The sequence below is a fragment of the Dinoponera quadriceps genome, unplaced genomic scaffold (genome assembly GCF_001313825.1).
Source record: "Dinoponera quadriceps isolate SergipeBrazil2010 unplaced genomic scaffold, ASM131382v1 scaffold1308, whole genome shotgun sequence".
Classification (NCBI taxonomy): Eukaryota; Metazoa; Arthropoda; class Insecta; order Hymenoptera; family Formicidae; genus Dinoponera; species Dinoponera quadriceps.
Window position 1 is genome coordinate 3,586,106 of NW_014555613.1, and position 25,132 is coordinate 3,611,237.

At 40.8% G+C, this 25,132-nt stretch overlaps 2 protein-coding genes across 7 annotated transcripts; both read right to left on the reverse strand.

Moving 5' to 3' along the window:
- Positions 1-1,372: 1,372 nt before the first annotated feature.
- LOC106744879 (mitogen-activated protein kinase kinase kinase 15) lies at positions 1,373-13,836 on the reverse strand. 6 transcript variants are annotated; one of them, XM_014619995.1, is made up of 24 exons: positions 13,733-13,836; positions 13,183-13,321; positions 12,874-13,094; positions 12,178-12,372; positions 10,583-10,752; positions 10,250-10,418; positions 9,841-10,140; positions 9,509-9,762; positions 9,265-9,424; positions 8,685-9,038; positions 8,321-8,582; positions 8,068-8,205; positions 7,735-7,901; positions 7,557-7,652; positions 6,898-7,037; positions 6,657-6,812; positions 6,033-6,128; positions 5,246-5,358; positions 4,887-5,056; positions 4,550-4,814; positions 3,739-4,066; positions 3,450-3,609; positions 3,265-3,341; positions 1,373-3,189 (listed from the first exon to the last, which is right to left on the reverse strand). In XM_014619995.1, exons 2-24 carry the CDS (start codon positions 13,217-13,219, stop codon positions 3,117-3,119), a joined length of 4,101 nt encoding a protein of 1,366 aa, XP_014475481.1. In that variant the 5' UTR covers positions 13,220-13,321; positions 13,733-13,836; the 3' UTR covers positions 1,373-3,116. The 6 variants fall into 6 exon arrangements, with proteins under 6 accessions (XP_014475481.1, XP_014475482.1, XP_014475485.1 ...); XM_014619996.1 differs by having other exon boundaries at positions 13,183-13,400; positions 13,733-13,829; XM_014619999.1 differs by having other exon boundaries at positions 13,183-13,318; positions 13,733-13,816.
- Positions 13,837-19,047: 5,211 nt separating this feature from the next.
- On the reverse strand, positions 19,048-24,845 carry LOC106744891 (muscle-specific protein 20-like). The gene is made up of 3 exons (XM_014620021.1): positions 24,616-24,845; positions 19,920-20,040; positions 19,048-19,596 (listed from the first exon to the last, which is right to left on the reverse strand). Exons 1-3 carry the CDS (start codon positions 24,828-24,830, stop codon positions 19,405-19,407), a joined length of 528 nt encoding a protein of 175 aa, XP_014475507.1. The 5' UTR covers positions 24,831-24,845; the 3' UTR covers positions 19,048-19,404.
- Positions 24,846-25,132: the final 287 nt, after the last annotated feature.

Genomic DNA, 25,132 nt, shown 5'->3' on the forward strand with positions numbered 1-25,132 from the left:
ATTTATTACTTATGTGACGAAGCACTTTCCCACGCCAGGGAGACGTATTGCAAAATAGTGAGATGACACACGATAACGACGGTCGTTTGTTCTTCCACTTCTCGTTTCGTTTTTCCAAGTTTAGAATTATCAAGGATGTCACTCCAAGCTGGTGATAAGCCGGTGATAAGCTGCGCGGAGGATTTTATGACTATATATATATATATATATATATATGTACCGTTAGAAAAACTTCACAATCTGGCTGCGAAGTTATTTTATATAACCGAGTTATTTTTGTAACCAAGTTATAAAAATTAATAAGCACATTGATATTACATTTATAAAGAATATTAAAATACACATTTGTTCTTTGATTTTTATAGTAAACATGAAACGTCATAACTATTTGATAACTAACATCATTGATATTGTGAAAATTGTGAAAAGTTATAAATTCTAATATAAATTCTTAAATGCTTACTATCAGAAACGCTATTACTTTTAAGAGCCTTTTCAACACTATAAAGAATGTAAATATCTGACTGTTTTGGTATCTGTGCGCATCCGGTAACGGAAATGTTTAGTATTATTTATTAATATATGGACATTACGCGCACTGATAACTACGCTAAGACTCTTATCTGTCATTTCGTTTCGCGAAGAACTTAATTAAAAGTTTCTTTCGTAGAATATTTTCTAAGAATCTTACCAGCTATGATCCCGTCGCAAGTAAAAGTAACACAATTTGAAAAAAGGAGAAGACCTCGCGATAGCGTGTATTATTCTTCCAGTTTAGCGTGAAAGGTTAAAGGTGGCGATAAATGCTATCTCTCGCTGGATTGACTTTCCGAGATATCGATCGACATAACAAAGAATGCCTTCGCCGGCATGCTGAGTGAAAAGCGGTACCCTCCGAGTTGCGAATCTATTTGACTTATCTTTTAAACGGAGCATCACGACGAGACGAAGAGGACGCCTCATCCATATCAATGACACGATTTCTATGAGGTAGTTACCTACGGAGAAGAATATCACGCTCGAAGCCGATCACGTACTCATCTTCTCCCCTATTGCCGTTTCCCCCTGAAAACGTCGTCCTTCCGCCCCCATTGACTTCCAATTTCAGTTACGGGTGACGGATTCGCAAAATTCGCTGGCCGAAGAAGAAAATTGTTCAAAATACGGCAAAATGATGTTACGATTACACATACACACACACACATATATATATATATATATATATGTGTGTGTGTGTATGAATACATATATATATATATATATATATGTGTGTGTGTATGAACGATAAAAATATTTACAGTATTACGCATATAAACGTAAAATTTCTTAAGAAATTTCATGTATATGGAATTTCATAACAATAACATAAACATTTGTTTATTCCTTTATTACAAACGATCGCACATGCGAGCAACAATAATAATTAATCCTGTTTTAAATGTGAGTGAAAAATATTCAACAATAGCTTTGGCTACTTGTTCCGAAGTTTATTTTTTGTTTTAATCGCTGTAACAGATTCATCACGTAGAATTGCAGTATTACTTCAGTCAGAATACTCGGGAACAAGCACCAATACACGAACATTAGGCTCTGTTACATATCTAATCTATTAATATTATATGAAAATAATATATTTCTTACCAAATTAATTTTTGTAAGTCATTAAATCGTGTATTTCTATGTTAGTGTGTAAATAGTCGAACTGAATCAAGCAATATATTACTTGACAATGATTTCAATAATAATAATGATAGCGACTTTGAGGAAGTAATCAACCGGGAGCTTTTAAGATTAGATAATTGCGTAAATTCGGTTCGACTATGCTTAAAACATATTAAAAATCAAACTGTACAAGGTATATTGTGCATCGCAGGAAATATCGATCTTTTTCTTCCTTTGCAATATCGCATAGAGGAGAATTTGCTATCATATAAAAATTCATATCTACAAAACCTGGAAGAAACGCTGCATTTAATTCGTTCGGGAAAAAACGAATAATGTAAAGCGTTTATAAACTACAAAGAGTCCTATTTACAAAAAAAAAAGCATTCGATTAATATCTCTGGGAAGACACGCCTGTGTTGTGGCGCGGGCAATAAATTTTCCTATTGAACGTAAAATCTCAACGGAAAATGTTTTACACCATCGAACATGTAAGTATAAATACACATTAATTCTGTTTAATAAATATCTTTTTCTTGTACTAGAGCCAGTTTGATAAGGCACTATAAATAATTGCGTCCCCATTTGTAAAGAAGTGTAGATTAAACGCTACGTGACAATTTTCTCGTATCTGTAACGCCACTGATTCTTTTTTACATACGGATTCTTTTCAATCAACATTTTTCACTGGCAGTTTGTCTAGTGCAATCTTACAATTTTCCCCCCCATAAGCCACTTATACGTGTATAATTAGCGCAGTAAATACATACTTCGTAAAGTGATTTATAACTTACATCACTTGTTCGGACAATCATTGGAAGCATTTGTTTCTTCTATTAAATGGGACATGATTATTTTAGAATAAAGCATATAATATCAAAAATATGATTGCGTTATTAACAAGCTGCAACTATTTCATCATTCATGTTGATCGTGTCATCGATAGTGATTAAGTAATTCAGATTTGAGAGGAAAATTCGAATTTAGAAATCCGAACCGAGAAATCTTTCGCAACAAAACAATGTGATACGCATGAAATCCACGCGCAAATACTGATTTTTCTTATATTCTGATATCATGGTACTTTGGCAAAGTAATTAAAATCTGTGACGAAAGCGCTAAAGATTATAATACATAAACATTTCGTTAATATAAATCATCATCTTCACAGATTTGTTATACATACAGAATTCCTCTATAAAAAATAATATTAACCTACATTTAGGAACTACAAAGAGAACCGGTGTTGTTATACTGTGTCACGGAAAAAACTTTCTATAGAGGCACAATTTGTATCTAATATTACGACATGATCGATTTAGATCATCATACCTTCATCGTGTGGCGGTCTAAGCGCAACAAATATCTTACCCTGCTTTAAACTTCGGCTATTAGTTATTAGTGACGGTCTGTCGCTAATGTCGACGGAAGAATGTAGCTGTAGTCTACGCAATTTAATTCCCATTATTACTTATATAATCGCGATGTCTCAGTATAGCTTGCCATATCCTGATTTCAATTCCTCCCCTAGAATTGTGCAATGACGATCTTATTTGTTTACGTTCTGTCGGTATCACACATTAAGAACGTAATTTTCGTTACCTCAAGTTTAATCTGCGGAGATCGTCCCGTGTAATATGATCCAAAACATCCTCCAGTGTGTATTCTTCATATAAGAACTAAAAATAATTAATAGTTAAATACAGCTTCTGTACAAGAACGAATTTAAAAGTAATAGTGAATAAGAGCTCGACCGAACTTATTGGTGCGTGTTACGCAATGCTTACCCTATCTATCGATATTTCGTCTATCTGCAGATTTCGCAGCCAATCGATGAGTCGATTGAACGTCGTGTCTGAATGTGATTCATTATTGTAACGCGTGTCCGTGGTTCTTAAGGATTCCGTTTGTTGCGATATATATCCGGGAACGCATGTATTAGAATTACTGTTAATTACAGATTTCAAATTTACTTTCATGATTATAAAACAGATTGCATATAATGTTGTATTAATTTGAACGATTGTGTGTTGAAATACTTGTAGCAACAAATAAGACAATAGTGCAATTTCGTACCCTACTTCCTGCCTTTCCGTTTTCCTATTGATATTTTCGCACAAATGTGTCAATGTACCAACTTGGGCTCTCTGCTCTTCGAGAACTTGTTGCAGCAACGACTGGTACGACTTTTGATTTTCTATCAATTCTTGAAGTAACCTCATATTTTCCATCTTTAGCGCTCCCATTTGGTCCCTGTACTCCTTCCAGTATTTATTATCGATAGAATCGTCGGTTTTCGGAGACTTGACAGAATTTACCATGGACACACCCGATGTCGAGCCTTCTTCGGGAACTTGGCCACCAGGTTGTACCCGTTCTTGTCCCAGTAAATTAGCTCCTAATTCTGAACACACAATTTTCATTGTATATAAAACACTTTTTAAGGTAACACTGCTCCTCACGTCCGAATATGCGTATACAATTACATACAATTACAATTAATCGAAATACACGTGTCTATTAGCTTTAGATCGAATCTATCCGAACGAAATGTGTGAAGTCAAGCGGAGCGAGGTGACCCTCTTACTGAACTCGACGTTCGTAAGAGATCCCTTATTAACGGTGATGACTTTCCTTCGAGATATTTTTAGAGTTGACACGATAACACACTCAATCTCTCCACGTATACTGCACTTGAGAGTAATATGTATGCGTTACGCATCTGGTTCGTGTGCCAGATGGATACGCAAGTGTGAGGACTTCGGTCAGTTTAAAGGAACGATCTTATTCGACGATTCAAGATGTGACTTTCGTTCATGTCCCTCGAACGGACAAAAACTTACCGAGCACTCAGCTCTCTCATTCCGTTGAGAACAATGATACCTACCGGGTGATAAGACCGTGATAGCAGCTTGAACAGCGTTCCTCACTAAATTATCCAGAGCGAACATCCAATGTGGCTTTATACTGTGCATCCTGAGGACTTCGTTTACTGCCGTTTGAAATAGATAAATAGCCAAGTGTAGGTGATTAATAGCTGTCGAATCGAAATCCAATTCTTCCTTCAAAGTTCTAATGGATGTCACTATCACGTCCTGATTTTGCTCGGCGATGTAGTCTCTTAAACCGCGCATAAGCAGCACAAGATGACTCTAAAATGATGGTGAATAATGAAACATGCACCTGCGTGCGATACGCAATGTAATGCCGAAATGCGTAAGTACCATCTGCAGCACCGTTTGTCCTTCCGCCTGATGTATACCTCTCATCCAAACTTCACAGATCTTGGCCTCGTCCTGATTGAGAACCCTCGTTAACGTCATGCGCCTTTGACTGTCCTTCTTCAACAAGTAAAAGCCCTCTTGTTCTTCTCCAGATTTTTGTCCCGGTTGCCCTGTTATCACAATCTCCAGTAAGTACATTATAAACAATAGTCTTGAGTAAAGTCTTTGAGAGACGGATAGGAAGACAGACGAGTCATAATTTGATTCGTCCATCGACCTATACCTATGTAACACGATGTATATGTATGTTGCAAAGAATTTCCTGTTATTTTTATACAAATTACTGATAACATATCAACCTCCTAATTCCACTTCCGGCGATAACAGTCCACCGGACGAACTTCTTCTAGTTATCGAGGCACCCGCAGTATCACTTTCACTGGTTTCTATCGATGGAGTATTTCCTATTGTACTATGAGGATGTAAAACACAACAGATTAGTTTTATGTATTGCATATTGGGAACAAAATTCCAACGTTTTGACATCATTAAATACATGAGAAGGCACAAATATAACTCATGCCTATTATTGTGTATATAGAAACACAATTTTTTACGTATATAACGTGTACACATCGAGAGAGAATCTAAGAATGGTCCGCCCATTTTCGGAGTGTAAATTGTTATTTAAGGACCATTGTGTAAAAAAAGCTATAATCCTGGGGCACGTTAGATGTTAGAGGGCTACTTTACTTGTATGAATCACGTTCCAATCGCGCATTCGTATACTGTAGTATATATTTGTTATGTGTAACGATTACAATCTATGTATAGCAAAGCAACTACGCCAATTTATTAATGACAACTTTCGATAATATTTCTCTGGAGACACAGCATTATTATCTAAACACTGAAGCAGCATAAGATACTGCTGGTACTTTTACACATGGGAAATAAGCTATTTAAAAAAGATAGTATGATCAAGCATCTTACACACTTAATGTTAATGATTCATGACTCATCGTATGATTCTTGTTTTGTAATACGTGTCTACGGACAATAACGTCCGATAAGTAAACTGTAGTACCTTTCGTTATTTTGCTTTCGCCTTTCTGCTGCATAAACAAATTTACGTTAGAACCATACCTGTTAAAAGAGAGGGTTGCAGTAGGCATGCTGATGGGGGACAATAGGTGGGCCGGACTGCGTTCCCTCAATGGGCTTGACTTCGTCAACCCTCCACTAAATTTAACATTTTACAATTACAATTCATAACGTGCGTTCATACAACAAAGAGCGTTACACTCTTTTACGCTCTTGCATTGTACTCGCGTCACTGAAGTACATTGTAAAGCATTCTTTACCAAGTAAAGCGCAAAGCATTTCTCACTAGTAGTCCGTTATTTCCACAGAAATTTTAGCGCAAACGATGGTCCAAACTAATTCACATAAAAGTGTATTTACGTTTCGGATTCATGGCGTGCCAATAAACATAAATTTAATTTTAACCCTGTGTCTTGCTCGTAACACTGTCACATGAAAGCGATCGAGTTGTACAAGTGTCATATTCCGATTGTCGTCTCGATGTTGATCCGATATAATTGCACACAACGGCGAGAAAACATGAGGTTGGCATCGAAAATGCTTGATGCAAATGGAATAAATCGAATGAGAGTACGACATGGTGAAACGAAGGCAAAGACACCGCGGACTATTACAAGAATACTCACATAGAATAACACATTGAAGTTAAAAAAAAAAATGTAATACCTATCGTCCGACTGAGACATCTGCATTGGTGCAGCGGCAACGATATGATTATTGTTCGTTTTGTCACATTTCCCCAAACGTTCTAATCTGTCCGCGGGAACCGATATACTTCTGCTGAAGTCAGGTGGTGCGGCCAACCTGCTGCTTTTCTTTTTCCTACGTAATCAAGTCGATACTTTAGTCACACATGCTTCTTAAGATTTGTAAGGCAATATTAATACTGTATTTTGAGATTATGTACTCGTTAAGGAATGGATCCTCCAATAATTCTGCCGCAGTTGCTCTTATATCCGGGTTTGGTTCAAAGCAACGCAGTATAAAAGATTTCGCTCTCTCCGACAACTCTGACGGTATCTCGGGGTGTATTTTGTAATATCCCACCTGCAAAGATATAGATTTATTTAAAATATTATTTTTGGTAATTTAGAAATTAACGCAAATGACGTATTTAATACGCTATGCGCAAATATTCAAAAATCACTCAGTTTACACGATGCAACATGATAAACTTGATAAAAGATTTTTACATTTAACGATATATATATAACGGATATTCAATTACAATTGTGCGCAATACTGTAGGAAATAAAAGTAAACATCATATTCAAAAATATATCTCTGACAACTAAAGATTTTTAAACAATAAAATTATTCATGAACCATCCCATTATCTCCTCATTTTTACCGAAATTACAGTCCGTTGAATTTTGCTTATTTTCCATAATAGAAGGAAAGTATGTCTGACCTATCATTAAAACATCAAGCTGTAAAATCCTTCTTAAACCACGTCATTGCTATTATTCTTGCAAAAATTACAGTCTGTTATAGTTTTGTTCATTTTTCGTGGTAGAAAAAAAGGAAGATTCTTTAATTTTTATGCATAACATATTTTATATTTACCTTGAAAACAGCTGCTTGCGCAGAACCCAGTTCAATAAATGGAGGTTTGCCAGTTGCCATCTCAACTATCGTGCAACCCAAAGACCAGATGTCCGCCTAGAGGCAAAGTTTGATTGTTATTATGATGACATGACAGAACTGGATCTTATAAATATTCCAGAACTAGACGTAAACTTACAGGCGCACCATAGCCACGTTGACCTTTGTCGATAACTTCTGGCGCCATATATTGTAACGTCCCGGTGAACGTTTCCGTACTCGGGCATAAACCAGCCAAACGTTTTGACATACCAAAATCCGAAATTTTTACTACTCCGCTATATGTATTTACCAATACATTGTCGCCTATAAATAATACGTTTAAAATTGTTTAGACAAAGATCAATGATAGAGGATTTTTCTGCTCAGTTTAATCCGTTCTATCTTCACACGAGCGATTGGCCAAAATGTTTCGGACATCCTATGTATAAAAATTAAGACATTATTTACAGTAAAAAAAAAATGTACGTACCTTTTATATCTCTATGAACTATTTTCTGATCATGGAGATATTTAAGGCCTTCTAACATCTGCTTGGTATAGTACGAAATGGTTGATTCATTTTCTTTTAAAGGGCCCCACTTTGATCTTAGCAAAGCTGACAAACTTCCTGAAATTATGAATAACGAATGAGCACAACTGTCACGTTTGATCATAAAAATGTTATACTTTATGTTATATTTTATTGTATATAAATGTTATGTTATACATTATTATTTCCCTACCTCCAGGCACTTGTTCCATGAAAATTTTGAAATACCCATCTTCACTTACAGAGCCCAAATACTGAACGATATTCCTGTGCCTCAACTGGCTGTGTAACTTAATCTCTTCATGCAGAGGCTGTACATCGCCCAAATTTCGCTCACGAATTTCTTTCACAGCAATTCTGACCTGAGTATTTAAATCACGTGCCGCATATACTATGCCGTACGTGCCTTTACCGAGAACTATGCGCTTATTTTGATCGTCCAATTCATACTCGAACTATAAAAATATGAAAAAATACATTATTAAAAAATGAAAATTGTGAGAAACAAGCACGTGTAAAGTGCGCCGTGAAATATCAAAATTATAGTAGAAATCAACCTTCATGCGATCGTCAGTCATGTAGGCATCCAAGTCTGTAACCATGCCTTCCTGATCCCTAGTCATTTCTAAGATCAGGTCGTAAAATCGTTGCCTACATTGCACCGACGGCAGGTACATTTGAAAATCGTCCGAGTTTTGATGTACATATAAGAAAAGGCATCTCTCGTCTCTTTTGTATAGACTAACGCTACGTATCATGTTTGCGGTAAACAGCCAATCATGAACCTGCTTGCAGTTATTTTTCATGTTATCCAAGCACAAATTCCATATCTGTATAGACTTCTCCTCTGCGCCTAGATTCACATTTACATAACTTGGCATCAAGATCTTTGTTGGCTCCAAGACTAAGATCTAAAAGAACAAAGACGTTGTAACGATTCAGCCTCTCTACTGTGAGATCAATTGTAGAGTGGGAAGTTCATTCTTAAGAGTGAATCCATAAACCTGCACTAACGGCAGTTTTATATTATTCTTACTTTGACTTTTACTTTACGTTGGTAACACATAACTATAAGCCATACTCTCCCCATAATCGGAAACTGGATCCTCAGTAGAACGATTCCATTTATCAACTTACTGGAAATCGTATACTATCGCCAACCTCCGACTTTGTAGCTTCGACAAAGTAGTCCATCCAAAAGCTAAATATTTGCTCCTCTGGTGAAACTTCAGCTTCTTCGTTTCTTTTACGAAATCTGTCTATCAGTGATATATTGCCTATTGTCGATTTCAGATACCTGCCGATTAAAGTGACTTATAGATACTGCGTATTTTTTTTCTCGAACGTCGAACTTCTGATCCTAATATTCTCGTGTACCTACCAATTCGGTGGTTTCAGTTTAAACATACATTCAGCTGCTTGTATAGCCTTCGAATAATCTTCCGCCAACACGCTGATTTCGAAGAACGTTGCCACATCCCAGTAATCTTTCAAGCTCGATAAACTGCCTTTTTTGCCAATTAAATTATTTAACACCATTCCTATGTGTTGTAATTCTTCACTCTTTGAAAATTCGTTCCCAGCTATGACCAATAAAGTAGCAAGATTTATACCAGCATATTCATTAGGTTGGACCTAAATGTAACAATGACATTATAACACATACAATGATAGCTGAAAATAATTGAAACAACTTGTCTATAAATACTGCACCTCGAAACCTTTTCTATACCAGTGGATCGCATTGTTCAAACTTTCCTGATCTGTGTGCCTGCTCTCCACAAATATATCTTTATATATTCTGCCACACAGACACAGCATGTCAGGAACATGATTCTCTTTCTTTTCCAACGCTTTCTCGATCACTTTTAACGCTCTTTCTCGATCACCCTCCTTGTTTCGTCGATTTAGAGCAAATGCATATAAATATCTAATAGCCGGAGTATTTATGTAGTTCTTGTGCGTCGGTATAGTTCTCAAATCATCAACCAATTGTACCATTGCGTCATAACCCTGAGATTTTTTTTTTAACAAATGTCAATGCTCATGTCCTGACAGTGTAACTAGTACAAACTAGTACAGTTCTCGCTTAAAATTATTATGGATCTGTCAATTAATTTACCTGTATCTCTCGGAATGAAATTAGAACATTTAGGACAACTTCTCCTGACAAAACATTTGGGTCGTCTAAACGTTTGCGCATATTATTTAAAGCTCTCGAGAGCTCCTCTCCGGAATACGTTTCACGCGCTTTGCGCAAATCTGCCAGAAATTTCTCCTTCATGTGCGCTCTAAAATTTAAAAAAAAAAATATATATATATATTTCTCACATTAACGTGCTAAAGAACCTTTATTCAGTCTTTTCAGCAAAAATAACAAAATATGCAACAATAATATTTAACTATTATTTATACAAGCAATTATTATTAGGTAAAGGGAAAGTTTTCTGCTTACTTGGATTGTATTTCCACATCTTGAAATAGTTTCTTGAGCTTCAGAGTGAGATGCTGTTTGGGATCTATTGCTTCTTCGCCTGTGATTCTGCTAGCTGCTGGGTTAGTAGCTACACATGTGCCACATTCCACAACACGGTAGGAAACAAACGTGTAGCTGCCACAAGATAACTGGGGAGGATAGTGCGTGAATAAATATTCTAGGAAGAAAACACTACATTGCTAATTAAAATTAAATTACTCTTCTATGGATACTATCGGAGATATGTAATAATAAATTACAAATCATGTATAAAGGAAAGCATTTGTATTTCCTCGAGACACATTTTATTGTATTCCATTATCAAACGCACATAACACACTAGTTGTTCATTTAATTGGATTTCCATACTACATTGCTATTCACCACTCATTGTCTCATGATTATTCATGTTTTGTTATATTTTACACTGGTTTCTCCCTTTTCGCACACAACACGCGAATATATGCAAACGTCACCCTCTTTCTCATTTCGACCCGTTCTCGAAACTGTTCGATACGACGATCGTAACGGAATTAACAATTCGGAAACAATAGGCGAATGCGATTCACGTGTATCAGCAACAAATCGTACGGAGAGATTGCGCGCAGTTGCGCACGGTCAGCCAACACCGACAGTAACTGCTATATTAAGAGCATGAGCTCATGTTTTTCTACTCCATATACAGCGGAATTACATATTTGGTGCTTGCCTGACAGACACGGGTACCGTTTTATCAAACCGTGCCGATCACGTTTTGACGCTTGACACAGTTTAGCGCGGAGCGTCGTTGAGCGCGCAGTACGTTTTAATTCGCCTTTAGTAAAAATACACGAGGTCTGTACGAGTCCTTTAACGCAAGAAACTCTGCAGAAATTTCAATCAACAAACAATACGTAATTGTGTAAGTTGCTAAGTGATAATTAAACTTCGCAATAGTTCTTAAAGTGAACGAAAGAAAATAAAATGAATTTGCCGAAAACAACTGCGCCCGATAACAAATAAATAAAATGAATGAGAAAAATCAATGTTCCTTTTAATGTTCGCGTTTATTTCAGCTCCATGCGTTTGTAAATTTTTAGTTAAAGAAACCACTTGTATACTTATTTGTTAAATGTAATATATTTGTGTAAAGAAACCTTTAACCTTTATAACCTTTAGTATAATCTTTTTCATAAAAATAAAAAGATAAAAAGATATTTGTGAAGATATCACTTTTGTGTGAGAGAAATCTATTAAACACATGTCCTTTCTTCGACAGTAAAACTACGGGGAGAAAACGAAACTGTTTGATGTACTGAAGTGGTGTACATACAGTGAGTCAATTGAACTCTATGACCGATCTATTTACGAGATCTTTAATTAAGATCAGTGTTACGAGTAACATCCTAAGTCTAGCAAAGTGCCAAGGTTATTTATACGTTACACTATGTTGAGAATTTAGTAATTAAAGCACAAAAGGAATTCTGATATTTATACTTCTCAAATGGACAAGATATAAAGAATATAATTACAAATAGAATAACAAACAAAATAACAAATAGAAAGAATATAATTTTAATTCAGTATGCACATACCTTCAGTCTAATCGTTGTCTCTGTGTCCACGTCATTATAAAGCAAGATATTTTCCTTCATGCCGAAGCTCTCCCTGACACCGAGATGATAAAATAACGCAGACTGTTGCAACTGAATGCTCAAATCTACAACTGCCACATCAGCATTATAGAATGCTTCCAATACACTGGTTTCGCCAAAATCTAGTTTCTCAAACTGTAAAATTACGCACAACGTTAGGCAAAAAGGCAAATATAGGCATATATTTCTTTTAAACTATTTGTAATGATACAATTATGTAAAAGACATCATGTTTAATCACTAATTTAACATGACTTGCCATTCACACTGCTTGGGCCACCGATGGCCCATGTTATCGCATTTATTACAAGACCTGTACAAATATCTTATTATACTTATAAGACTAAAATCATGATTATAAAAAGAAGGAGGTAACATGAAGTGTATGCGATATATGGCCTGAACAGAAAGTCCAATGTGTGCCACCGATGGCCCATGTTGACAGTGCTCAACATATGAATATATTTTAACATTAACTTTCAAGATAATATAATAAATATTATCATAATATTTTGATAGCTGGATTAATGTACACTTATTGTGACGGATCTTCCACCGTATTTCATTCAAAAGCAAGTTTATTCGGAGATATGACCGTTAATATTATTCAAACAATCGAATCATGTCAAAGTATACCTGAATATGATGTATATTGGCATTGACCAAATTGCAGGCTTGTCTAACTTCGTCCAGCGCTCTCTTTCGCTGGGCGAGATGCTCCGGTTGTTGCAGATCCAACACACAAGCCACATCCATTCTCGGCCTTCCTGTTACAGTTGTGTGTCCTGATATGTCACTCTGTGTCCCAATACTGTCCGTACTGGAGATACCTTCCATGATACCTGATTGCGAGGCAGCTGCACACAATTGTTGTTATATACGTTGAGCGTATTTGTACAGCTGTTATATATTACACATAATACGATGATAACAGTTTACAATTACCAGCCGTATCACCCATATCGCCGCAAATAGAAGGCATGTTGTGTAAGACTCCGCTGCCAGGCACTTCCTGGCGTTCCCCTTCGGTTCCTATTTTCTAACAGGGCCCGTAAACTCGGCGACTAAACTCGATGTGTACCTACTTTTGTAAACAAAATGACAGGCGTGTATCCCAAATTGACGTGCTATCGAAATGACGTAGTAGATTCACCTGCTCCGATCTGCAAAAGCGAATCGACCGTATTCGCCTGTACCGCGAAATACCGATTTCTCGCGATCGATCCTACTGAAAACCGCGTTTATCGCACGTAAAACCGACGCTCTCTTTGAGAAAATCATCGCTCGCTCTTGCAAAACCGCGAAACGGAAAATCAAATCAACGACAAGGTACAGCGAAGATGTGAGAGCAACAACATCGCATGGCACCGATACACGCGACGATCACGGAGTAACTGTGGTAAAAAAAATCTCGACGCGCACGGCGTGCGACGACGACTGACGTTCGGCGAATCCGGTACTGAACGGCGTAGTAAACGTACGGTAAAAAAAATACCTCTTGTCGTGCACATCATAGAAACTACCATCCATTTCTTCTAGAACACACAGAAATCCGGAGTCGAGGTCGCGCACACACAAGTATACCAGCTCGCGTGTAGCATTTCGTGCCGCTTCACAGATGGCAGCGAGATCGGCCGCGCTCCGCCGGTATAAAAATAGACGCTCTCAAGATAGAGCAAAAATCGTATCGCGACCGTGCGAGGCTCGCGGTTAGCTGCGGCGAGCCTGAATGGCCTTAAATCATTTGCATAAGCGTATTAAAGCGTGTTAAAAAGACACGTATCGTCGTCGTCGATGCAACGCAACGCTGCTTTATCCCATCGAGGAAAAATGTCGCGATACTTCGGACAGAAACGCTGAACGTGGCGTGCGGAGGTATTTAATGCGCGACGCCATTGTAACGGCATTAATATTCAAAATACGCTTGTTTTAAGATATATATACTCATTCATCACGCCACATTTTGATAATGTGATATTCCCAAATATTAAAATCATACTGTAGAAATGTTACTTTTATTGTTTGGGACAAATATTGTTGACAGTAATGTTACAAGTGTACAACATTCAGAACTACGTATTTGAAAACGTTATATACTATAAAACATCATTGTAATAACGTTATGTTAATAATTTATTACGGGGACATTTGTGACGTCATAATATTGCCGCAATATTGCCGTAATTTTCACGGTCATCGGAATTATCTTCCTTTACACGCTGACAAAATTCTGGTTGCTTGAGGATGCATCTTAACGTACTTATACTACCCCGGTAGCACAGTTAGTTTCATATACGTTCTTTAAACGTATGTAACACGATTATGAAACGCCACATACGTTTAAAGGACGTATATATGAAGCTAACTAATGCACTACCTGGTATAGTCACGACGCAGACAATATATCAAAGTATAATCTATCTGGGACGTTATGTTGCGCAGGATATTCAAGATGTCGTAAGAATTCGATTCGCAGGTGCTTCGGTTAATTCGCAAGCAATTTTCCTTAGCAAATATCTAATAACTGACGCAGTGCGACTTAAATATAAATTTATGGCTTAAGTCTGATAATAATTATCACACGTATGTGAGAGGCCATAGCACGTGCCGGATTCCTCTCGTTCCTCGAGCTACCATCAATCATCTTATTATTAACGCAATCGTCCGGGTCAATGGGAAGTCCTTGACATATACTTTTATAGGCACAATCGAGAGAAGTGGAATATTTAGCACGCGCTTCGAGCGGCATTATTGCTAATCCATATCACCGGCACGGTTATGTCGAACTCGAAGTCGCGTATGATACACGTTAACTTTCGAGAATGCGCTTCCAGTTTTGCTTCTTTCGAGTTTCTCCGTATAATCATACAGAACTGATCCCTACAGCTTCCGTCTATTTCCAGAAATGAAAAAAGAACGGGCAGAGTTCTCTGCTCTTTTTTCTATTTCCGACACGTTCTTCGTCGAACGGAGATTGTAAAAACCGTGGGGGACAATTTGTAAGTGTCCCTAGCTAACGATAATATAAAGCGCTCTCGCGTTTTACGTAAAAGTAGAAATGGTGACTGAATTTACGGGAAAGTTCGTACTTGAGATATTTTTTCAACACTTATATCGCACAGAGGAGACATCGCGATAAAATGTCCATGACATCTTCATCGTTTCACATGATTTTTTTACCACTATATCGCGCTTATATTCAATAATTACTGGCAAAAGTAACAAGGTACAAATCAGTCAACTCTCCTCTACATATTCCAATGTAGGGGAATTAACTTTAAAGGAGACCGCGCGAAATCCCTCGCGATTACACGGGCAATTGCCGGTTCGGACTGGCCCAGCGCGAGATGGAGCATCGGAATCGACGTCGATAAGGTATAAATTACATCGAATCGACGTCGATTCGACATTAATTTCTCACCTGGGGAACTTTGTCCTCGTTACCTTTCGCCGAGGCGCGAGAAAGGTCAGCCTCACCGTCCTGGCGCGATTGGTAGCAAAATACTTTTGTCGATCGACTAGAGTCGACCCTCTACCGGGAGACCATGAGTGTTTAGACGGTGACGGTGCAGGTCGAGAAAGGAGAGTAACAAGATTGCGGGTCATTCGCGTCCGTTCGAATCGGGTGCTACAGCACGGAGCCTCGTGGAAACGTACCAATGAACTCCGCGCGAATAGGTTGTCAGGAGTACGAAAGAGCCGCGAGACTCTCTCTCTCTCTCTCAGACTCTCTCACGTGACTATCGCAACTGTCCCTTGCACATATATATGTGCAGTTGGATACATTGACGCTGTCCGGCGCGCATACGCCTCTCAGTGGTTGAGTTTCTGCGTGTGCGAGACTCAGAAACGTATCTTCTCGCTTCTACACGATCGATAGCATATCGAGTCGACCATTTCGCTTCGTGAAACGACCAGGACGATCGCGCCGAAGGTCTCGAGTGCGACCGCACCGAACAGTTCTGACGCAGCAGCCGCTTAAGGCCGCGCGCGGCACATGTGAAAACAGTTTCAGCCTTAACGCTAGGCTTTGAAGCCCAGGCCTTAAAGATGATTTATTAATGGGTTCCTGGACAATTTTGATGTCTATTTAAAAATTGGAATTTGTCGATGTATGTTGTTGTAATTTAGCAACCGATATATCAATCTTAAGTGTGAAAAAGAAGCACTTTAAATGCAGCAGAAACGTATGGAATGGCAGTTGTCGTCTACGCGCTACTCCGACCTATACTCGGGCTTAGGACAAAGAGTGTTAAGCGCAAAGCTATAGTTTTTACAGAGGGCGGACACGAGGGAATTTATCGAACCCAAATAATACGGTGAATTTTTCGAGTATTTCTGAAGTTTTCCCCTTTCACGTGTTGATATTCTCTTTAGGAACTCGTAGAATTCTATGAGAATGATCCAAGGAGTTACCATGCACTATCATTGGAACTCCTGAGAACTTTTCAGGTATTCGTGTGCAATTATTTTCTATCGGATGTGTGCTTTATGAATTCAAGAGGTACAGTGTATAAAGACAGAAAAGGGAACACGAAGTATCCGGCAAACGCCAACTCTAAAAGTAACATTACACCGATATTATAATTTCCCATTCGAGGCAATATAAGTGTTACATATGTTGTATGTAATAGTTATATTATTGAGCGGGGGATTATAATATTAATGTAACGTTACTGGTTAGTTGGTGTTTGGTGGATAACGAAATAACATTCTCCAAACATTACGATGGTTGTCATGAGCAAAAAAAAATCATCCGCAAGAAGTAACATTACGTTAAAAAAATATTGAAGAACTTGGTTTCGGTGAAACCAATATTTACTATACAATAAGATACATTATTTCTGATCGAAAACGGAAAATATCATCTCCCCTGAACAATACAATTTTCTTTTATCAAACATAATTCACTCTAGTGAGACACTTTCGTCCCGACAGAATGAAAATTTTACATGAAATGACATTGTTCACATCGAACAAGCCGAAAGGTCCAAGACAAGCGCGTGTACTGAGTCGAGAGAAACCTACTTCCCTGATGCATACGGCGCTTCGGCTAATATCGACGTTCCGTTCGTGCTCGGAAGACGGTGGTGAATACGAATCTCGAGGTAATGTCGAGGAGGCGCGACCGAGACGCGGCCGCCGGTGGTCACGATCGGGGAAAATCGATCGAGGGAGAGCGCGTTCGGCGCCGGGCTGAGCGCGCGTCACCGTTCGTATGTACGCGGTTTGCGAGTGCGTGAAGAATAGTGGGGCGCAGTGATGCGCGGAGCGGCCACTCCGCAGCGCTCCCCTTTCAAGAGGAGCGTATAAGACGAGTGGAGGCGACACCGTGGAAACGCGTCCCGGCGGAGTCGCTGAGCGGCGGCCGACCTTCTCGCCGCGCTGCTATCCTGTGCCAGGGGGTCCCCGAGAACTGGCCTGCCCCACGACCGAACCACGTCATTGCGCACGTGGAGAACGGCACACCGCATGGGCCAGCCGACGCACACCTCGACACACGCCGCTCGGAACAATTGGCCGCTGTCGCGCCGAACGGAGAATACCATCCTCCACGTCGGATATAAGCAGCGCTGAAACCGCGACTTCACGCATATCGGAAATCGTAGCACGTAAATATGCTCAAGACTAATGCAGACGCTGTAATGTCTAACGTCCGATATCTATAAGACATGTGCCGAGTGATTCGTAGGAAGCGATCGTCCAATTGCCCTCGAACAGTGCGCAATGGCGAGAACGAAAAATAAGGATCAGAATCCACGAGCGAAGTCGACGCGTACAAAGTGGATACACGGAGGAGGTAAATGCTTCTCCGTCTCCTCGACGTCTCGAATCAATCGCCGGTGACGGTGACGCACGGCGTCGAGGATCTTCGCACACATCTGATACACATCTGATGCCTGATCTCGGAATCATTATTCCGACGAGACTCGTTCTCGCTCGAAACAGCTCGAAACAGCCGCTCGTCGAGAGCGGATCCGCCATTTGGATTCCCGCCGGCGGCGGGAACGGTTGGCCGTGACGAGCGACGGAGCGAGCGGAAAGAAAAACCGGAGCGCGCAATTTCGGATCGGAGAAGGGTACTCTATCTCAGGGCGGATACTCGCCTGATCCTCGGGGAGCCTCGCGGTGTAGAAACCGGTCAAGGAATGCGTGTGACGCGTGTACGTACACGTCACGCCCACTCGTTGTTCCTGTCACGTACACGAGATTCGTATCGCCGCATACGCGGCCCCGTCACCTGCGCACGTACGCGCATCGATATATGTATGTATGCCCCGGGCGATTTTCGCGGTGTCTGCGACGTCGTCGTCGTCGTCCCGTCGGTGGAGCGCGCGTACACGGAGAGCGTGTACGTGTCCCAGCGGTTCGCCAGGCGCGCGGTCGACACCGACAGAAAGCGCGATAGGGGAACGATTGTCGGCAGCCAGGCGAGAGTTGCCAGGGAAGCAGCAAGAGCGACAAGACCCGCTCTAGGAATTTCGCGCCAAGAATAGCCGCTCAAACCTGAAGCAAGCGCTTGGAAGACACGTGTCGACCAGTCGTCTCTTTCTCTCTCTCTCTCTCTCGATATCCGAGCCTGACGGTGAACCTCGAACCGTCCGCGAACAGGGGAGAAGAATTTCGGCGAATCGTGCTCCTCGGAGATTTGCAAACGAATGCGGAAGTCGTGTTCTTCGGTTAATTAAATCGAAGCGTAGTTTTCGACCGGATGCCGGTTTTGGAGCAGAGTCATCAAGATACGTCTTCTTATGAATCTCCGAGGACGCGAAGCGTCGAGCTTCGTGGCGATAAACTAGAAACGAGAAATTTTGTCAGTAAATTGTCGTGCAACGTTTATTACATTTCGTTCAAATACATCACACCCACGTGTTAAATAGATGTTATAGATACACTAAACATAGATTGGCGTGTCTGACGCATTGACATTAATCTTATCATGTTTTTCAGTGTATTGTTATATCATTTGTGCTTGTGATTAACGAAGTGTTATAAAATACAATTTTTCTTTTCACAAGTGCTTTGAGCGCGTACGGCTAAAAGTAATGTTTTCAATCACGTAACTTTACGCTATTTTTTTTATGTATACATTCATTTAAAAGATTATTGTTTTGTGGATAAAGTATACTTCGGACACAGCGATTGAGAAACACTACGCTCTATAAATTATTTTCCAAGAAGTATCTTTCTCGTGGCTCCGAAGTTTTGTCCGGCTTGAGTAGCTCCTTTGTTAGTACCAGCTTGTAGACCGATAAGCCCTTCGCCAGCTCTTAATTGCTCCTCGGTGAAGGCTCTCTTGTTCTCCTCCGCAGGTTTCGGTCCTAACCAAGGACCGCGCCACTCAGGATGCTTGTACGTCTACAAATTGTAATTGAAGTAAGAAATATCTATTTTTGGTTTATCATTTATATTCTACTTAATATAATCGTAAACAATAGTTTCCCGCCATTTAGATATCCCTGTTTCGTGGAAAATCCATTACTTTTTTTTCCGGATTGCACGTAAATTTTTGCATTTATTATAGATGGCTGTTTGCAAAAGAAAGAGACAAAAGAAAGATTTCTTTAAAAGAAAATTCTTGAATGGATTCGCACAGATGAGAAAATAGGTCGACATCGTCGCTTGCGTACACACGCACACATAAATAATAGTGAATGAATAAATAACTTATGGCAAATTACCGTTCGTCCGATGGCAAAAATGGTGTTTGTTACTTGAGCGATGTTCTTACGTTCCATCAGATCGACAGCTTGGAAGAGATCGACATCAGGTACTCCGTATTTCACACAGGCCTTCTGGAATCTGTAAAATATCTATGCTGTAATTTACGTAATCGAATTTTTTTAAAACGTATAAAGTGATATATAAATTTATTTTCGTGAATTATACTCTTAAATATAACTTGTTATTGCGTTTATTTCATTTTTGAATATATTATAATTAATTATTTGTCAAACCATTTCATTAAGCGTAACGAGTGAATCACAAATCAGTTCAAGAAATCTGCGTGGATTTGCGGTGCATTTAATTTAGCGTTAACGCTTGTCAAGAACGCTTGCCCGCGAATGAATGCAAAAGACTCGGGTATTCCCGCGACGAAGAAGACTCGTCGAGACGACGCCATCGAGAACGACGGCGAGACAGAGGGAAGACAAAGGCGGGGGAGAAACAAAAGAGGAGCCGTTACGTCCAACTCCTTTATACGGCTGCTCGCCTGGGCGCTGCTTTAAGCTAGCGACGCGCTTCTATTGTTTGGCTGCTAATTATCGGACACGGTAATTAACGGGTTGCGCGGTATACGCCATGTGAGAGTACGGGAAGGCGATGCTTTCTTCCTCACGTCCGAGAAATGACGTGTCACGTGCGCCCGCTTAACAGGGTAGCAGAATCTGTCCGACCGAAGAAAGAGAGAGAGAGAGAGAGAGAAAGACAGAGAGAATCATTTATCGCAAAAATCTTGTTACGTTTCCTAACTATGTATTGGTGAATGAGTTCATTTATTAAATGATCATGCAGCCTTTGTTAAGGTCAAGTGAAATTACAAACATTCTACCGAAACTGAATTTTATAATTATCTTATTTTGTATAATTGTCATATAATTAAAAAATAAGTCGATCCTTTACCAAAGCTAGTCACCATTCTACCAAAGCTAGTCACCATTCGTCAATCACCTCTTATCATGTCAATATCTTTTTTCTCCTTATTAATTTTAATCTCCAACAATCAAACCCGAGGAAGAACATAAACAGTCACGTTGGCGCACTATATGCGCCGGCGCATTTTCATTGTGCTCCATTATCCGCAGTATTTATTCCGTGTTACGTCAGTTCCCGGGAAATCGTTTAAAATCTCATCGTCAAGGCAGAGGCCCGGGCTAATTGACATCTGTCACGTGCTCGCTTCAAAGTTAAGCGATTTAACACGTTCGGCGTAAAAGTCGCTTCACTTCACAAGGAGAGAGAATAATTCGGGGGGGGGGGGGGGNGGGGGGGGGGGGGGATTTTCATCGAACTCCGATCAATCCAATCAACGAAATATACTTAAATATACTTCACGATACTGAAAATACACTTAAAAATATTACTTGATTTGCGAGAAGCTGAGAAACAGCCTAACTACGCTGATTTCATTCTAGCGCTTTCCCGATGGGCGTTACTATTCGTCGATTATCATTTGACCTGAGCTCAACGAGGCTCATCTACGCAGCGAGCGCTTCTTCACCGAGATTCCGAGAATCGCAATGCGCGGGAGTGACGCGCACTCAGCCGCATCCGCGATCACGCTCGCTCAGCGGAGAACAGAGCGGTGTGCTTTCCTATCGATCACAAGCGCGCGAGTGCGCGCGACAATCGTCGCGCGGAGAACGCGCGAGGCAGGTCAGTGCTTACGAGCGTTCGCGCTATCAGAGGCGCATGAAGGGGCCGCGGTATAATAATGAGCGAGCGGGCCGCCGGATCTCTCGGCGCGTAAATCTTAAACGCGCGTTGCGCAGCGGAGGCGGCGGCGGCGGTGATATCACCTTCGCCGAGATCATGCTGCTCGCGTAGAAAGGGAGTAACGCGGAGTGGCCGCGCTGCGCATCGTTTGCCCCACTACCTCGCGAAAGCGCTCTTAAACATTCAAAACGCGCCAAATGCTGAAGAAGCGCGACATGCGCACGTGTAGCCGGCAACGAGGCGCGAGGATGCGAGAACGACGGCGCGAACGACGACGCGGAATGAGCGTGCGTCCCCCTCCTCCGGGGAGGTGGCCGACGAGCGCGGGCACAGTCGCACCGGCGCGGGCTCCGGCAGGCTCGTACCCGCGAGGAGGTCCGACTACGCGCACAACGACTCATCGGTTTCTCCGGTCGATGAAGAAGAAGACAAATCGTGGCTTCAATTTCAGCGAACGGAGCGACCGAAACTATCGTCGAGCGAGAAGATGTACGTTTCTTGTGTTACGGAATGTATCACGGAAATGTTCACAGCGAATTCGATCACCCGCACAGTACCGATGTCACTAAAGGCCGCGTAAATTATACAAATACAATGGAATAACGCAGCATTCTGGCGATGAAAAAATGTATGTACATTCCGTTAGATAAAATGACAATGGCCGGTGTTCACAGTCGGATCTTATATTCAAGATCATCTCAAGCTCATCTTCGGATGTTTCGTCGACTTCCGGTATGCATACCGGATCACGATAATTAATTCACGAGCCAAATTCGGTTTTTACAACTCGAAATTTACGTTTCCTTCCGCCAAGACGCTTTTGCTTCGTTCATTGTCAGGTGAATTTATAGCCAAGCTCTTTTTTCGTGTAACGAAAACGTGTCGAGTAGGGAACACAAGTGGGCGCGCTGGCGCATCGCGTGCGCCGTCATAGTTTTGCGCACGAATAACCTATGAAATACGTTTTTCCAATCAACTTCGCACTTCGATCGCACACTTTATTCGCCGAATCGTTTATTAATCGTAACGTTGCAACATATCTCGCGAGGGGTCACGTCAAATCACGGAATTTCACACTGGCTGGAGGAAGACACCTGTAAAAAGAAGAAGATCGATCCACTGCGTTTACCGGTGAAACGAGGACGATCGTTCCGCGGAAATTTCCCCGTGAGCTTGAGAGAAAGTAATCCCGCTCACCCGAGCGACGATTAAAAACGGCAGTTAGCTTATCATCCGTCCCATTGAGGGTGCGCTTCTTTGCGTTGTCCTAAAACCACCTCCTCGCATACAAATATTTCATCAGGATTGTATCAATGCGCTGCAGGCGTTCGACTCGAATATCCTATTTTCAGATTATAACCACGCAGACAGGTGTATGTCTCGCATGACCGGTTGCCATTGTCCATACCCATGAGAATGAAAGAACATTTAAGAGTGAGAAAAACTTCGATTTCCGAAGAAATACAAATATTTCACACTTAGATCCTGCGACGAAAGGATGTCCGCGCGATTGACAATTACGAAGCGCATACCGGCATCTCTCCTTGGCGAGCCTCTGAAAAGGATTAAATTCTCCCACCGAATCAATTGTTACACGATTCTCCCTTTTTGCATCGTTCCCAATTTTGCGCACGCGGAACACCGTATCGCGAAAATTTTGTGTACGCAAGATTTGCTCGCGCGAATCCTCGTCTATCATCGAGCGTTTCGTGATACCTACGCCACGTGGCCACATGTATCTGTTACGTTTTCACTTTCATCGCGCTCCATCCAATGTATAGTCGACGGTCCCGACCTCAGACTCGGTCGGTTCTCGATTATTAGGCGAACACGCGGCGCCAGGAGGAACGAGCGCAAAGAACGTTTCGCGCCTATCGCTTCGCCGCTGCGTCTCCCGCGGTAACTCTCGAAACTCGGCGCAGTCGAGAGGAGGGTCAACAATCTCTCGACTGCAGCGACGGTCGTTGATCGGCGTTGTCGATACTCCGCAGTCGAGAAATTGACGCAAAACACTGTCGATTGCGTAAAGTCGACGGCGGATTAGGACAGCATGAGTTCGCAGGAAGCAAGGCGCGCCTGGTGGAAGAGCAACGCGACAACAGTTGCGGACTTACTGTCTGCGAACCAGTTGCGAACCAGTCGGCCGCGGCTATCAGCTCGAATTAACCGCGTCGCCCTAATTAACACTCCGCGTCCTGCATGAAATTGTCGCGACTCGTTGCGACTCGAGATATCCTAGAGCCTGTGATTCACTTAGTCGCACTTTTCCGACTGCGAATAAATGCCGGTACAAAAGGACTTGTTAAAATTCAAGCCCATTGGCTCGGTTTTGTTAACGAATTTTTGTGTTAAATTTTTAACGTACTCATATATTAATTTAACATATTGTGTTATCTCTCGATGTGTTTTGTATCGACTCGATATTCAACTCGTGTGCGTTGAAATAACACGTTTTATATTTCAATGTCGATTGACGTGTCACGAATGTTATAATTTGGTATTGATTTTTGACGTAATATTTGTTACTTTGAAATATATTCACCTTGTGTGAAATTGAACGCAGAATCTTTCGCCAAGCGAAGTTCGGACTTTCTTCTTACCAATGAACATAATAAATTTTACCTTTTGCATTCGTTTTTTTGCCGCAACGGCATTCAAAGTGTTATTGATTTATCGTTAGTATCTATTATAATTATCGTTGTCGATAATTCGATAGTCGATTCACTTTCCTCAAGTAATCTCTCACGTCTCCTCCAGGTGCCTACAATGCATCAAATTATTTTGACTGCCTAGAGTAAGTTGGGTATACGTAGAGTAGCATTTAATTAACCGATCAAAGACGTAGAAATATTTGCAGTTTTTATTCTGATTGGTCAGTTGAATGCTTCACTACTCGTCGACAACGGTCTCAGAACGCAGCCTTTGTAACGTAACACTCACTGATTAAGATTGTCCATCATCTTGTAATCCCCACCGGACGTGTTAATCTTGGACACCAAGCCAGGCTGCAGTTTGTTCATGAGCTTGCAGAGGAGCACGCCGTCCCTCAAAGCGTCCTCGTAACTCACGCCTGTAATAGAAAAACGTGCAAACGTTATTTCGTTGCTTAAAATAAATGCGTAAAATAAACGCAATCTCTTCCCTTCGCTCGTCATTAAATAGAAGATCTAATATGCGTGGGATAAATAAACAGCGAAATATGATGCGAAGAACTCGAGACAACTCAGAGCCGTCACGTTACTTCTCGATATCTAATAGATTGTAATGCCGGCAAATCCGATCATGCCGATTGTGAGAATGCCAAAATCAATGACGAACGTTGATAAGCGCCGATAACGTAGAGATGATCCTCTAAATGTTATGTTACATAAACACTGATAACGCTACTCTGTATTTCTCGTACATACGTAGATAGCTATTTATATTTCTGGCCTTGGTAGCAGTAAGTGTTGCCAGG